Source organism: Salmo trutta, chromosome 40 (assembly GCF_901001165.1).
Source record: "Salmo trutta chromosome 40, fSalTru1.1, whole genome shotgun sequence".
NCBI classification, from domain to species: Eukaryota; Metazoa; Chordata; class Actinopteri; order Salmoniformes; family Salmonidae; genus Salmo; species Salmo trutta.
In genome coordinates this window covers 15911073-15928684 of record NC_042996.1, presented here as the reverse complement: position 1 = coordinate 15928684, position 17612 = coordinate 15911073, and the positions used below count along the sequence as shown (strand labels likewise).

Genomic DNA, 17612 nt, shown 5'->3' with positions numbered 1-17612 from the left:
ACAAAACAACTGTATAAAACAATAAAGCTATTGGAGATCTCTTTCACCTCAGTCTTCATGCCTGGTCTCCCAGGGGTTGTTGGCTGCTGTTGAGACGACAGGCCAATCCCTCGAAAGTCTGCTGACTCCCAAAGAACACAGTGGAAATAAAATAACTGAACATTCAAAAACGTCAAACCAGTAAAAAGTGTTGTAAATATCGTCGTCAAAATACAATAAAAATACCACCCCATTTTTAGCAAGAGAACTAAAATAACTCTTAGGCTTTACGTTTGATTGACCAGTAAGGATCTTCAGAGTAAATGAAATACAGTATATATAATGAGAGGGACATCCGAGGTAACAGTTCATTTATAACCTATGTTGTGACAGCTTGAACAGCCACCTTAAAGCTGGAATCCAAAAGAAGTTACTGCAAACAACCACCAGTGACCCTGTTTCCCCCTAATGGGTGGTGAGGCGGCCAGTGACCCTGTTTCCCCCTAATGGGTGGTGAGGCGGCCAGTGACCCTGTTTCCCCCTGATGGGTGGTGAGACGGCCAGTGACCCTGTTTCCCCCTGATGGGTGGTGAGGCGGCCAGTGACCCTGTTTCCCCCTGATGGGTGGTGAGGCGGCCAGTGACCCTGTTTCCCCCTGATGGGTGGTTTGGCGGCCAGTCACCCTGTTTCCCCCTAATGGGTGGTGAGGCGGCCAGTGACCCTGTTTCCCCCTAATGGGTGGTGAGGCGGCCAGTGACCCTGTTTCCCCCTAATGGGTGGTGAGGCGGCCAGTGACCCTGTTTCCCCCTAATGGGTGGTGAGGCGGCCCGCAGTCGGGAACCTCCTGAGACGGCCCGCAGTCGGGAACCTCCTGAGACGGCCCGCAGTCGGGAACCTCCGGCGGCGGCCCGCAGCCCGGAACCTCCGGCGGCGGCCCGCAGCCCGGAACCTCCGGCGGCGGCCCGCAGCCCGGAACCTCCGGCGGCGGCCCGCAGCCCGGAACCTCCGGCGGCGGCCCGCAGCCCGGAACCTCCGGAGGCGATCTACAGTCCGGTTCCTCCAACGACGATCCACGGTCCGGTGGCACAGAAGCAGAGGGATCAGCGGGCGGAGTGGGGTTACGCCCCCAACCGGAGCCGCCTCCTCTGTGGGAGGATCCGCGGGATGAGAAGGTTATGTGTACTGCATCAGAGCCGCCATAGACAATAGTTACCCACCCTACCCTCCCTTTTTTTGGGGGGGGGGGGGGGGGGGTTGTTTTGGGGGGGGGTACTGTCATGTCCTGACCATAGAAAGATGTTATTTTCTATGGTAGTGTAGGTCAGGGCGTGACAGGTTTTTTCTCTCTCTATGTTTTCTATTTCTATGTTCAGGTTCTAGTTTTAATTTCTATGTTGTTTTTTCTATATTTTCTATTTCTATTTCAGGTTTTTGTTTGGGATGATCTCCAATTAGATGCAGCTGGTCCTCGTTGTCTCTAATTGGAGATCATACTTAAGTAGGGGTTTTATCCACCTGGGTTTGTGGGAGATTATCTTTGAGTAGTGTATGTTTCACCTCTGCGTCACGGTTTGTTGTTTTTGTCATTCAGTTTATTTATGTATTGCATAGTTTCACAGTGTAAATAAAATGTGGAACGACACACACACTGCACTTTGGTCCGCTTCTCCATTCGACAACCGTGACAATCGGACAATTCCCACGGGTGTAAAGGGCTAAAGAGCATTTCATATAATCTGTCATCAATAGGATTTGATCAGATGCTATTAGGCTGTAATCCCATATCCGTCATGCTAAACCCCCAATATTCCATAGGTATTTCTGGTCTCCCCACCGTATCCCAACAACAGAAGGAAAATGCTGAACGGTCACGTACACTTAGACAAGTATTCTCTGGCAGACTAGTTGTTTTCTTGCCCTAAAAACGGCACAACATCCATTTTTGTTGAATAGTGTGCATTGCATTGGTTTTTGTTATTCATTTCTTGTGAGAGAGGGGAAAAAGAACGAAAGGGTAGAGCATTTTCTGGCTAGAATACTGTTTTCACTTCTACCCTAGTTGAAGTATGTACGCCATTCATTTCATAAATGTTGGCATGTTAACAAGACCGCTGCCTGCCATCTGAGGAAATGTTATTTTAGTTATTGTGGGAAAATTACATTTTACTCTCCGGTGTGGGAATTAATGGGAGGAGGGAGTTAGGGAGGACGAGTGAAAGAGTGGAATATTCAACACATTAGAGAGTGACACACACACACACACACACACACACACACACACATCCCTGTATTGCTTACTACTTCCCTACCAATTAACAAAGCATGCATCTGATCAAACCAGCCTCTCTGTAGCACCGTAGCCCTCACAAACCATTGGCTGTCCCATCAAAATGAATCACAGGTCACTATGTAACTGTTGAACACGGACATGGTCTTGAAGACATAAACAACCCTTGTTAGAATGACATTGATTTGACCATAGGAGTAGACCTTATATCGCCAAGTCACCAGTGCAGACAGATTGACCAAGAACCACGCCACAGAACGTGGGAGGATGCAGGTTCCACTAGGTTCCCTCCAGGGCCCTGGGTGTTCACGTCTACCTCCCTCTGAGCTTCCCAGATGTCTTCTGATCGTACTCCCAGTGGTCCAAGCGAAAGAGAGGAATCCTACCGCCAGTCACGCACGGAAGAGGACTGTCAAATAATTTTGGGATGAATATCAACAACTTTGTCATATCATGTGATTGTAATGACAGGGAAAATTGCTGTGGGACACGCTAGAGAAAAATCCGGACTTCTGAGAAGTTTGTTGTATGTACACCAGTCTCCAGCCACTCTAAACATCAAAGTCGAGCATATAAAAAAGTCTAGCAATATCCCAAAGGAGATATGGGATATCGCATGAATAGAGCTATAGGATTAGGAGATCATCACACGCACGCACGCACACACACACACGCGCACACACGCACACACACACACACAGCAGTATAACAGTCTTTCAGAATGGATGTGGTTAGCCATCAGATAAGAGTTCCTTATTACACACAGAGGAATTGACAGCTCTAATGCTCAGACTTCTACCCAGAACCACAGAGGAGCCGTCGCAACATGACACACACACATCCTTATCAATCAGTGACCCGCTAACACACACACACACACACACACACACACACACACACACACACACACACACACACACACCTCTCCTGCTCTCCTCCTCTCACCAAGGGGCAGAGTAAAACCTGTACAATGCATCACACTGGAATGTATGAACAAACGTATACAGCAAAATCATTATAAAGACATGAAGACCTTTCGGTAGGAAGTCCCATGATGGCACTATGAAGTACATGAGACAGAGTGCCAAGTCAAAAGGGGAAATAAACCCAGCCAGATCCCAGAGGAAACAATGGTCAGCCAATCTGGAATGGTCTACCACACAGCGATATCCACACTGCCAAATGTTCAATCACTTGCAGCTCACAAGGACTTTTCCCAGCCTCTCAGCGCAGCCAGTGTAAGATATGTACGCAGATTCCTAGAAGTACAATCGCAATTGCTCAAGAATGTTGCGGATTTTAATTCAGGAAATTTCAAGGGGGATTAAAAAAAACTGTTTCAATTCCAAACTGTTTCAAATTCCATGCCTTCTGTTTCTATGGGAAAACAATGACTTCCTCAACTGGGTTATTAATCTATATCAATTCCCAACTCTCAGCCTGAAAGCACTCTGTTCATAGAGGAAATTTGAACCATCAGAACCACCATATGGCCATCAGGAGACTTTACTACCAATCACATAAACAAATACATCTTCTTATAATGATTGTGTGGTCATTTAAAGTACATTTTAACATTTTACAGTCCTTCCTCCACATCCACAACAACAACCATGATGTAACCTGGCAACAGATTGACCTCTGGAAACCGCAAGCTGAGAGGACGAGTCCCTATGACTGTGTAAAGATCATCAGAGCATGAGTAGCTAAACCTAACATGAGCGTTAGCCACAAGCACTAGCCCGTACTAAGTGAAATAGAGCCATGAGAGCGCTATAGATCCACTGCAGTGAGGACCAGAACTGGAGAACCTGGGAAACCAAGAGTCCAGGACTGAGTCATCCCAACCCAGAGGTTCAACAAGGGTTTGTTTGTGTCAGGTATTAAACTTCATCTGGTATTGTACTGGTTTTCTGGGACTCAGATCTGGCCAATGGAAGGTTAGGCAGTCCAGTTCTTATGGGCAGCCCATTGCAAGCTTTGTTGTGGTTAGGAGCGTGCAGAAAAAGACACAGAGAGACAAAGACAGGAACAAAGAGACATAGAAATCGAAATGGAGAGACAGGAATAAAGACAGAGAGAAAGAGGATTAAAGTGAGAGAGAGAAGTCTTGGTAAGTCTTAGTGAGCCAGTCAGTCAGTAGTTGTAATGGCGGGAGAACCAAATGAACAGTGACTGGTGTGGATAATGTGGATAATGGTACAGTTATTTCAACATGCCCCCATAATTGGGCTGCCCGTGACCACAAACGAGAGACGAAGGGTCGTGATTAGGAGTCCCATAGGGCGGCCGGTGTAGGTCGTCATTGTAAATAATAATTTGTTCTTAACTGACTTGCCAAGTTAAAGGTTAAATAAACCTTTTTTTTTTTTTTTTACTTAAATGAAACCCCTGATTGGGAGCGAGCGTAGAGCTGCATTTACTAGATTATACACCCCCTTTTCTCTTAAACAGAGCCCGCTACTAATGCCAGCAGCCGGATAAAGTCCCAACCACATCTGTAAAGGTTTAACAGCAGTAGGATTCTATGTTTTTACCGGTCCAAATCAATGTTTACAGATCTGCACTTAACAGAGTCGGGAGTATATATGGGAAATATTCCCATAAGGTGGAGTTACTACACTGATTGAGTGATGATTATTTCCCATAAGGTGGAGTTACTACACTGATTGAGTGATGATTATTTCCCATAAGGTGGAGTTACTACACTGATTGAGTGATGATTGTTTCCTATAAGGTGGAGTTACTACACTGATTGAGTGATGATTGTTTCCAATAAAGTGGAGTTACTACACTGATTGAGTGATGATTGTTTCCCATAAGGTGGAGTTACTACACTGATTTAGTGGTGATTAAAGGTGGAAACAGAGACTTGTGGAGAATTGGAGGGAATATGTAGTGCTGTTCTTCATATTTGGGTGATCCTCGGTGTGATTGCCAGGGCTATGCCTGCTGCTGAACAGTATTCCACAGTCCACACCGCCACATTGGACATGCTTGGCGTTACCATAGCGATGTGTAAAAGCAAAAGAGCGATATTTACGCTTTGATGAGAGGGAGGATTTTCTTGGCACACGCAGGGCCTAAACATTCCATCACTGTCTAAGACCTCAGATATTCCATTATAAGCAAAAGTTCTGAAATGTATTGTATTTTGTCATTTTTATCGATTTGTGTACATGATAGATATTGAAGCTTGTGTATGTTCATAGTAACGAGAGATATAGGTTTTGGCTAGTCAAAGTGAGATAATTCATACGTAAGTTATTGACTGGTTAAATTAGGTTGTCATGGGCTCCATTTACATTGGGATAGAACACACACACAGAAACAAATGCACACATTTCCAATAACCAATTTAAAACATGGTTTACAGGGCCTTTGTGGGGGGGGCACGCCCACACATCCGCCCTCTGATCAGAACAACAGTACACAACTCATTACCAGTTTACAATACCACCCAGAAACAATGCCTAATGAGGAAACAGACGCATACAGGAACATATGTAGAGGTGTGTGTGCGCAGTGTGAATGAGAGAGAGTGAGAGCGAGCGAGAGAGAGAGGCAGACAGAATCCGAGAGAAACAAGGGGGGGTCAGATGGAGAGAAAGGGGGTTAGCAGAAAGAGAGAGTGAGATGGATGCTGAACAAGAGGCTAGAGGCTAAGGGAAGAGGGTATGAAGTAAAGATTGAGAGTCTGTGAGTGTTATGCCAGCTTATGTACAAGTGATCTCTAATACTACATACTACTGTATAATCAAACTGCAAGGTAAAACAAAATGCATAGCACAGCTGGAAAACAGTTCCTGTGATAGACTACTCTCTGTGTGTGTGTGTGTGTGTGTGTGTGTGTGTGTGCATGCCCACATTTGTGTGCGAACATACATGCATGCGTGTTTATATGCTTGCTAATGTGCCTTAAAACTCAAGTGTGTTTTCCTATGTGATAATGTGCGTTAAACTATACAAGTCACTCTCCCTGCCAACACAATCCACACCCACATCTTATCATTATGGTTTCCCTCCACTAAGAGCTGGCCTCGCTTCTCCTCAGACGACATTCCCATTTCCCTGAGCCAGGAACGCTGCCGGGGACACCACCAGGAATAACAGAGCTCCAGGAGGGACGCCATAAAGCCGAACTGTTCCATCATGACCGGAGGTCTGTCATGTCCTCATAACAACCATGACAACCATCCTCGTAAAATAAAAAAACAGCATTTAACTGTGGAACAGCAAGGAGGTCCATGCATTGATCCAGAGGGGAAACAGGCAAAACAGGGGAAAGAGAAATAGTGAGAGAGTGATGGAGCGAGAGAAAGACAGAGGGTGAGAGGAACAGAGGGGTGAGAGAAGAGGGAAGACAGAGAGTTGTGTTCGTTCCTGGATGATGCTGTTAGGAAAGTTACGGTTTCAGGAATCCTATGTTTGCCAGGTGATCGATATTCCCAAATTCGTATATTCCCTCAGACAGGTGCTGGGAGAGTTAGAGGAACGGGAAATTAAGTCAGGGCAGTGGGAATGCGGGCGTTGCCAAGTTTACATAAGTCTTGCTCTCTGGACCTCAATGTGCCCCCAGTCACGAGGAAACACACCGTTACCACGATGACCTTCATGGACCAGACAACCTATTGCCTGTGTGTGTGCGTGCATACGTGAGGTAGTAGGTACAGTACTAGACAAAAGTTTGGCCACACCTACTCATTAAAGGGTTTTTCTTTATTTGTACTATTTTCTACATTGTAGAATAATAGTGAAGTCTTCAAAACTATGAAATAACACACACGCAAATCATGTAGTAACCAAAAAAGTCTACTATATTTTATATTTGCGATTGTTCAAAGTAGCCACCCTTTGACTTGATGACAGCTTTGCACACTCTTGACATTCTCTCAACCAGCTTCATGAGGTAGTCACCTGGAATGCATTTCAATTAACAGGTGTGCCTTGTTAAAAGTTAATTTATGGAATTTCTTTCCTTCTTAATGCATTTGAGCCAATCAGTTGTGTTGTGACAAGGTAGGGTTGGTATACAGAAGATAGCCCTATTTGGTAAAAGACCAAGTCCATATTATGGCAAGAACAGCTCAAATAAGCAAAGAGAAACGACAGTCCATCATTACTTTAAGACATGAAGGTCAGTCAATCTGGAAACTTCAAGAACTTTTAAAGTTTCTTCAAGTGCAGTCGCAAAAACCATCAAGCGCTATGATGAAACTGGCTCTCATGAGGACCGCCACAGGAAAGGAAGACCCAGAGTTACCTCTGATGCAGAGGAAAGAGTTAATTAGAGTTACTAGCCTCAGAAATTGCAACCCAAGTAAATGCTTCACAGAGTTCAAGTAACAGACACATCTCAACATCAACTGCGTGAATCAGGCCTTCATGGTCAAATTGCTGCAAAGAAACCACTACTAAAGGACACCAATAAGAAGAAGAGACTTGCTTGGGCCAAGAAACACGAGCAATGGAAATCTGTCCTTTGGTCTGATGAGTCCAAATTTTAGATTTTTGGTTCCAAACTCTGTGTCTTTGTGAGACGCAGAGTAGATGAACAGATGATCTCTGCATGTGTGGTTCCCACCGTGAAGCATGGAGAAGGAGGTGTGATGGTGCTTTGCTGGTGACACTGTCTGTGATTTATTTAGAATTCAAGGTACACTTAAACAGCATGACTACCACAGCATTCTGCAGCGATACGCCATCCCATCTGGTTTGCGGTTAGTGGGACAATCATTTGTTTTTCAACAGGACAATGACCCAAACACACCTCCAGGCTGTGTAAGGGCTATTTGACCAAGAAGGAGAGTGATGGAGTGCTGCATCATGACCTGGCCTCCACAATCACCAGACAGTTTGGGATGTTGGACCGCAGAATGAAGGAAAACAGCTCAGCAAATGTGGGAACTACTTCAAGACTGTTGGAAAAACATGCCAGGTGAAGCTGGTTGAGCGAATGCCAAGAGGGTACAATGTAGAAAATAGTAAAATAAAGAAAAACCCTTGAATGAGTAGGTGTGTCCAAACTTTTGACTGGTTCTGTACCTCTATTTGCTTCAATCTTTCTCTGTATCTCCTAAATATCTTTACATACTAATAGGTTAGAGCAGCTGTAGGGCTCTATGAGGGGATGACTGTGGGTGTTAACCCCTCGCCCTGAATCACAGACCCCTAAATCATCCCACCCAGTATGGCCCTGTCAACGGCAACAAAACACAGCCCTGACACTCACACACACACACAAACACAGCGAGAGAGAAGCTAGAAAGACAAGTGTTAGAGACAGAGAGGAGGGTTTCAACATACACAGGGTAACAGGGGGCAAGAGTGGGGGGGTCCTCTAACCCAACAAAGTTATTTACCCCCTAAAAGATAAAAGGACAAAACCCTTTTATGAATGTTTCTTAGAATGTCTATCACCCCTCACCCTCTCTGACTGATCAAACCAGATCAAACGCAGCAGCAGCGATTATTTTTATTGGACTGAGGGGGACTAACAGGAGTTTTAATGAGGAGACCCGTCTCCCCCTCTTCCCTCCGTCTCCCCCCCTCCCTCCCTCCTCTCCCGTATGATAACACGGCGGGGCGCATAAAGTCAGCCATTGTCTGCGTGAAGTGGCACACTCCTGGGCTGAGCGAGGGAGGAGAGGGGTGGAGGGGGGGGTAACAGAGACAGCTTCTGTGGATCAGCCCTGGGACTGGGCCTCGGTGGAATTCACAGCTGCAGCACATCAAAGAGCCAGACTCCCACCAAGACCCCCTGACAACAACACCAGGAAATCAATGCTTAGTTTCCCTCTATGAGACGGGATACGGATAGGTGTGGAGACCAGGGTTGGGAAACTGGGACAGAGCCGTGATCTCGCCTGTGTTGATGGAATGGGAAGTGGAGGGTTGAATGAGACGGTAATGGAATAAACTGAACACGTGTCCAGCCATAACAGTGGACATATAAAAATATAAAACTATGTGTGGAAGGGCAGTCCTCCTTCTGTAGTAACAGAAAGTGCTCCTGGTTGGACTTTCTCACTGGTGAGTGTACCAGTCCTCATAAGTGAGGCATGGCTGGTCATAGAACAACAGCTTTGTAAAGTCAATACAGACGGAGGATTGGATACGAGACAAGGAAGCTACTCTAGACTATTGAGATCCACCCTCAGCCAGTTGCCCATTCCCACCTGTGGCTATCAACATAGCTAGATAACCAAGCAGCATCAGACAGCCAGACAGCCAGACAGCTTGCTGATATGAACACTGAAGCCCTGAGCTTTCACATGATAGCACTTCAAAAGCCCCACACGCATCAATGGAAGCCCTGTTCTAGGAAGCCCTGTTCTAGAGCCCAATTCTCCTGCCCCCCGTGTAGGATGAGTGGACACTCCCTCATTCTCTCTCTCTCTGACCCACGGAGGAAGAGAGTGAACGACTAGAATTTGAGCGGAAGAGGGGAGCAGATGAGATAGTAGTTGTTATCAAAGCGTGGTTGTCACTGACAGGGAAAGGGGAAGGTGGGATACCTAGTCAGTTGTACAACTGAATGCATTCAACTGAAATGTGTCTTCCTCATTTAACCCAGAGAGGTGCGGGGGGCTGCCCTTGTCGACATTCACGTCTTCGGCGCCCGGGGAACTGTGGGTTAACTGCCTTGCTCATGGGCAGAACGACAGAATTTTTACCTTGTCAGCTCGGGGGATTTGACACCGGCCAACGCTCTAATGCATGGCAGATCGATGGACAGGGCAGGTTGCAGAGCAGAGAGACCTGTGTCGGAGGTCAACGAAAACACCATCACCTCAGAGAATACAAAAAGGCACATCAAAACAGCAGCACAAGATAAAGTACAACATTGCACAAAGCAGAGGACCCCATATTGGACTGTCGGAGTTCCACACACGTTGACAACCCCTCAGTTGAAACAGTATTTTGCACAACGTATGTGTTGTGCAACTCTGAGCAGCGCATTGAAGGGTTTCATCAGCTTAAGAGTGTGAGCAACCACATCTGAAATATTTGTCAGTAAGAACATAATACTATGGATTTCCTGTCCTATGGGTGGAACACATAAATGTGGGTACTTGTGGTACGGAGAGGGAGTTTATACTGGGTTTGCCTTGGGGTCACCATGCTAACGACTACACCAGGCCCTCTCACCAATTAGCCCTCGTTATTCCCAAAACACGACATAAGGCTTTGTCCGATGCTATTTAAATCATGGTTTGGTACGTTTGACACTACATACATTCCATCACCGTCTTCATGATATCCCCTATTTAAATCATATTTTTTATAAGAGCAACATCAGGAGCCAAAACCCTCCTCAATATGGTAGACATATTGCAGAACCCTGAAGGCCCTTTTCTCACTGCTGTGCCTCAGCTGGTCTAATTGACAGGTGATGCATTCAGGTCACTTTGATTTGGAGAGTCCCTAACCTGTGTTTCAAAATAAATAAAGAGAGGGGCTGGATGGTGATATTAGAGAGGGTGGGGCCAGGGGGAGTGGGAGAGAATGAGGGAAATGGGAACGTGCTCCGGCATTAAAATAATTCCTCTCCTTTGCCACTCTCCTCTCTGATCTCTTAATGGTTTCCACATCATGGCGCACATGAGGGGGTGTGGTGGTGGTGTGAAACTGTTTGCCTGATTTGTGAATATATGTCTGAGCATGAATGTGTGTGTGTGTGTGTGTGTGTGTGCGCGCATGTGACAATTAGATTCCTTCACTTCTAAACGGCAAATAAATGAATTCTCACTAAGCCAAGCGGATCAGGAGGAGCAATGAAAAGTTGTGTTTCAGATCAAACAGTTTGCTATGCTAGACAGGCCCTGAAATGTGGTTATGTCTGCGTGTCACATTCATGCACCAAGAATGCCCATCAAATGCTGTGGAAATATAATTATTTCAGACTGCACTTCAAGGGGGAGATGCTATCGCTTGCTAAAGTCCCTCTGGCATAGCATGAGCTTGTAGTGGCCTTATAGTAAAGGGAGCCAAGAGCAGAAGTAAGTTGAGTTATGAGAGAGAGAGCGAGAGAGAGAGAGAGAGAGAGAGAGAGAGAGAGAGAGAGAGAGAAAGCTGGGGTACTAGCCATCTTTGTTGATATAGTGAGACAAATCAAATCATCATAACACAGATAGACAGAGGTCTTAAGTCACGCAGACAGATCAAGCGGTCTGCCCAGGCAGGACGCTGAGAAGACTCCATCACATGAAGGATGAGAGGAATGGAGGGATGAGGGAGGAAGAGAGGGGATACAGGGAGGAAGGGGTTCTAGGAGCTTCTGAACCTCTATCCAAATGGGGTGTCCTATATGACAGAGAGAGGGAACTTACTGTAGCTCACCTTCCATTCATATTCAGTCACCTCCTAAATTATTGGCACCCTTGATAAAGATGAGCAAAAAATAAATCATACAAACACGGAGCTATATTATATGTTCGGGGAAAAAATGGCACCCATGTTGCCCCACACCCTTCGTCCTCCTTTCATGTCAGTGCAAGGTGATACAGCTGGGTGTAGGAGGATGATGGGTTGGGGTCACAGGGTTGGATGTGTGATGTGGGTCAGCAGCATTCCATTCGTTCATACACCCTGTCCCAAATCAGCCTCGAGCATGTCTGAGAGTAACCCCTTCCTGAATGGATGAGAGAGAGGAATTGGACGGTGGTTGTGATTCCCTTTAGGCTCTGAGTCAAAACAGATTACATTCATTACAATGATGATGATTAACATATCTAATGTGGATATTACAGTCACCTCCAAAATGATGGGCACTCTTGATAAAGACGATCAAAAACAATACTGTATTAAATAAATAATTCAAATACTGAGCTATAATGAACGCTAAAAAAAACACACTTTGGAAAATTAGAGAACTATATTATTTTATACTAATCCAATTGCTCAGAGTAAAGGATTTTGTTTAAAAAGTAATAAAACAAATTCTCAAAAAAGAATTCCTGAAGATTATTATAAATACATGTTTTGTTTTTTTAATTTAAAAAAATTGTAAAGATCATCTCAGTTTAAGGAACTGTATTGTGGCCTTCCATGGCTTTCTGTTTCACTGGGGTATAAAAATGAGGTAAAACGCAAATAAAATCCATTTGTAATCCATCACCATGGTTCATAAATCAGTCAATGGGTACAAATATAGCTACAGTTGAAGTCGGAAGTTTACATACACTTAGGTTGGAGTCATTAAAACAAATTTTTCAACCACTCCACAAATTTCTTGTTAACAAACTATAGTTTTGGCAAGTCGGTTAGGACATCTACTTTGTGCATGACACAAGTAATTTTTCCAACAATTGTTTACAGACAGATTATTTCACTTATATTTCATTGTATCACAATTCCAGTGGGTCAGAAGTTTACATACACTAAGTTGGCTGTGTCTTTAAACAGCTTGGAAAATTCCAGGAAATGGTGTCATGGCTTTAGAAGCTTCTGATAGGCTAATTGACATAATTTGAGTCAATTGGAGGTGTACCTGTGGATGTATTTCAAGGCCTACCTTCAAACTCAGTGCCTCTTTGCTTGACATCATGGGAAAATCATCTCATCACATCATGGGAAAAAAAGAAATCAGCCAAGACCTCAGAAAGAATTTTGTAGACCTCCACAAGTCTGGTTCATCCTTGGGAGCAATTTCCAAACGCCTGAAGGTACCACATTCATCTGTACAAACAATAGTACGCAAGTATAAACACCCTTGGACCACTCAGCCATCATACCGCTCAGGAAGGAGACGCGTTCTGTATCCTAGAGACGAACGTACTTTGGTGCGAAAAGTGCAAATAAATCCAAAAACAACAGCAAAGGACCTTGTGAAGATCCTGGAGGAAACAGGTACAAAAGTATCTATATCCACAGTGAAACGAGTCCTATATCGACATAACCTGAAAGGCCGCTCAGCAAGGAAGAAGCCACTGCTCCAAAACCGCCATAAAAAAAGCCAGACTATGGTTTGCAACTGCACATGGGGACAAAGATCGTACTTTTTGGAGAAATGTCCTCTGGTCTGATGAAACAAAAATAGAACTGTTTGGCCATAATGACCATCGTTATATTTGGAGGAAAAAGGGGGAGGCTTGCAAGCCGAAGAACACCATCTCAACCTTGAAGCACGGGGGTGGCAGCATCATGTTGTGGGGGTGCTTTGCTGCAGGAGGGACTTGTGGACTTCACAAAATAGATGGCATCATGAGGTAGGAAAATTATGTGGATATATTGAAGCAACATCTCAAGACATCAGTCAGGAAGTTAAAGCTTGGTCCCAGATGGGTCTTCCAAATGGACAATGACCCCAAGCATACTTCCAAGGTTGTGGCAAAATGGCCTAAAGACAACAAAGTCAAGGTATTGGAGTGGCCATCACAAAGCCCTGACTTCAATCCTATAGAACATTTGTGGGCAGAACTGAAAAAGCGTGTGTGAGCAAGGAGGCCTACAAACCTGACTCAGTTACACCAGCCCTGTCAGGAGGAATGGGCCAAAATTCACCCAACTTATTGTAGGAAGCTTGTGGAAGGCTACCCTAAACGTTTGACCCAAGTTAAACCCTTTAAAGGCAACGCTACCAAATAATAATTGAGTGTATGTAAACTTCTGACCCACTGGGAATGTGATGAACGAAATAAAAGCTGAAATAAATAATTCTCTCTATTATTAGTCTGCCATTTCACATTCTTAAAATAAAGTGGTGATCCTAACTGAACTAAAACGGAGTTTTTACTAGGATTAAATGTCAGGAATTGTGAAAAACTGAGTTTAAATGTATTTGGCTAAGGTGTATGTAAACTTCTGGCTTCAACTGTATTTATTTACCACTATTAGGACAATAATTAATCCGTTTAAAACCACTGGAAAGTGGTATTATTATAAAAGAATAGTATTATTAGCATTATTACTATAAAATATTACTATAAAATATTAATCCCAAATGTTTTTGAGCATTCACTATTGCTTTTATACATGGTATTATGCATAGTATTTTTTGCTGATCTTTATCAATGGTGCCAATAATTTCGGAGATGACTGTAATATCCACATTAGATATGATAATAAGCATCATCGTAATGAATGTCATCTTTTTTGACTTTGCCTAAAGGGAATCACAACCACCATCCTATCAGTCCATCAGCCAGGAGGGGTTACTCTCAGACGTGCTAGAGGCTGAGTTGGGACTGGGTGTATTGGCGAATGGAATGCTCGACACACACACACACACACACACACACACACACACACACACACACACACACACACACACACACACCCCTGTGACCCCAACCCATCATACGCCTACACCCAGCAGTATCACCTTGCACTGAGATGAAAGGAGGACGAAGAGTGTGTGTCTATTCCTCCGCAACGTCCTTGTTCCCAAGACGAGTAAAACACCTGTAACCTTTACCCCCCCACCCCCCACCGAAGGGGTCACCAGCTGTGTGGGTGTGCATATGTGTTTAAGTGAGTGTATCAGCTGTGGTGGGGTATGATCAATGAGTTAGAATGAGGTACAGTGGACAATGTAGGGCGGTTCACAGTGTTTGCCCAGACCTAGACACCTTGTAGTAACCCTGAGGAAGCATGGGGAGGACAACCGTAGTAACACTCCCATCACCAAGGACACAAAGCTGGCATACCAGCCACACACACACACACAATTACAAAGGGACACATTCTATCCTATATATAATCCAGGATGTGCATGTATCAATGAGAGAGAGAGAGAAAGAAGGAGAGATATAGAAAGAAAGAAAGAAAGTAGAGAGAAAGTAGGAAACAGGTCAGATGTTTACCAACACTGATGAGGAATTAGTGACAGTTAGACACATAATTAACATTAATCTCACAGGCCTACAGCAAATAGCACCAGGAAATTATTGGTGGCTGTGCTGTGTGAACAATTTGCCAAGGATTCAGTATGTTTTTCCTCTTTTCTCTCGTTCGCTTCAGATCAGAAACAGGACGACATGTTCTATGGGAAAGGATGGTTTATGCCTGCTGGGATGTGAGGACTGCTCGGTGACCACAATAACAATTTGGGAGACAGTCAGCTCTTCCCAATGGACCATAATAACCACAGCCCTCACACTACCAGCAGGGGAGAACCATCAGGAGCTGTTATGAGCTGTGTGTGTGTGTGTATTTATATAGTATGTGTGTGTCCATATGAGGTTCAGAAGTGGTTGCCCGTGTGTGTAAGTATGTACGCGTGTTTGAAGCATCATAGGGGAGAGTGGGGTAAATTGAGCCAAAGAGGTAAATTGAGCCACCCTTGTTTCTAGGAAACCATAAACAAAGTTAATCATTTCACCAAATATTTAGGAAGAGGTCATCATTTCATGGAGTCTGAAGGGGAAAAACCACATGGAAAAAGAGGTAAGCAAGTTAGGTAAAAAAAGATTTTCACCAAATCAAAATAATTTACCATGTTAGAAGTTCCATGACGCTTTTATTTAAGCCAAAGTAGATCATTTTAAGATTGTTCTATACATCAGTTTGGGTCTCTATAAGCTTCAATATGAGGTCCTAAACCTAGCATGAAAGTGCATCCTTGTATCTGTGTGGGCTAATATAGTCCAAATGTTTGCCATAGGGTAAGTTGAGCCAATGGCCATGGGGTCAGTTGAGCCAATGGTAAGTAAAGCACATTTACGTATTTTCTTGTAATGGAAGGCATTATCGCTGGGATATGAGGTAACACCAGGGCCTATGTTAAACGTGTTTTTTAGGTGTGTTAAAAGATGGTTAAAATTATTAAAAGACAAAGTGATTGTGATTCAGTACAGAGATGTGTAGACGGCTTAATTTACCCCATAAGTTGTACCAAGAGACCACTTTTTGGGGACAAGCTATGTTTTCAAAACTGTAATGTTAACATGAATTCTTATTATTTCCAGGGATAAACAACATCCTAAAATCTATGTAGATATTGTTAGAAATAATACTATATTTCCCTTGACCGAGTGATGCTGAATGTAAATAACTGACTCAACTTACCCCACTGTCTCCTACTGATTCTATCACTGTAATGTCTCAAATCTGAAATCTCCAGAAATGCTCCTCCTCTTAACGGCTCATATCCCTGCATTGATTGGTCAGCTAAGGGTCCGCTCCATCAACCCTGCCCCGCCCCGGGACACCGCCCCCCTCATACCCAAGATGCATTATGAGATAGGGAGGGAGGTTTGGAGACTAGCGTGAGAGGGGGGGGGGGGGGGTCAGGTGAGGGGGAGACAGAGTGTCCTGAACCACATCCCAAATCCCAAACTCTTACTGGGGTGTGAAAGCTCAAATATAGCCCCTGCCACAGGATCTCATGGGAACATCAGACCCTCTCAATCCCTTTACGGCTCCCGCCGACCCCGCTCCTCCACATTCCAACGGTAATCTGGAAAATACCGGCTTCGAAATATCAACCAACCGTATCTCGACACGGCTGCTGCTCCACTGCCTCCCGACGCCATTCGTGGCCGTAACCGACACTAAACTTTACACAGACCAGCCGCGAAGGCTCCCTCGGCGAAACCCAACCGCCGACATGACAAATGCTGTAAAAACGAAGGAACCGCACCGTTCCTTCTCCAACGAATGAATTGATTTTCCTTTGTTTACATGCTATGAAACTTGTGTTGGGTTCCAGACCAACATTGCTCATAAAAGGAAACACTTCACATGCTCTGGGAATTGAAACCATGGCTCTATAAAAGTCAATAGTGCGTCTCATTTGAATATGGTAAGGGATAATAGGGAAATTGTATTTTGTGTTCCTCTGACGTGGTCCTCCAGTAAAGTCAGTGAACCCCAGACAGGAAGTCACTCTTGGTTAACTTGATGGGGAAAATGAAGTCCCACTAACTTTACATTTTTACCTTGTTTTACTCATAATGGAGAAGAAGAAAAACACATCTTAGAGTGCTGATCTAGGATCAGTTCCCCCCTATCCATATACAGTTATTCATTATAATCTAAAACCAAACACTGATCCTCTATCAGCACTCCTACTCTGAGACTTTGTGAATACGGGCCCAGGTCTCTGACAGTGCTTGTCCATCTGTGAGTGTATGTTAGTGAGTTACAAGCATGTAGAAACACCCTGTCCACACCACGTACCTGCACGAAGCCACACATCACATGCTCCCCAAACATGGGCAGGCTGGGCCGGCTCTCGCGGTACATGTGTAGAGTGTATATTGTCATGACGACTGGCTCGGGCTCCGTGGCGGCCGATTCGTCCGTCACTAGGATGTTGATTATGCTGTTGCCCAGGCCGACCGGGTAGTTTGCCGTTCTGTGGAAAAACAGAAGCAGAGCTTCTCAGAAACAATGTCCAGAG

At 44.6% G+C, this 17612-nt stretch overlaps 1 protein-coding gene across 1 annotated transcript in view; it reads right to left on the bottom strand.

Moving 5' to 3' along the window:
- LOC115180528 (cadherin-like and PC-esterase domain-containing protein 1) overlaps positions 1 to 17612 on the bottom strand; it is a 78212-nt gene that overhangs the window by 15073 nt on the left and 45527 nt on the right. The window contains exon 14 of the mRNA XM_029742687.1: positions 17390 to 17567. Coding sequence (XP_029598547.1) covers positions 17390 to 17567 — 178 coding nt within the window. The remainder of the gene's footprint in view (positions 1 to 17389; positions 17568 to 17612) is intronic.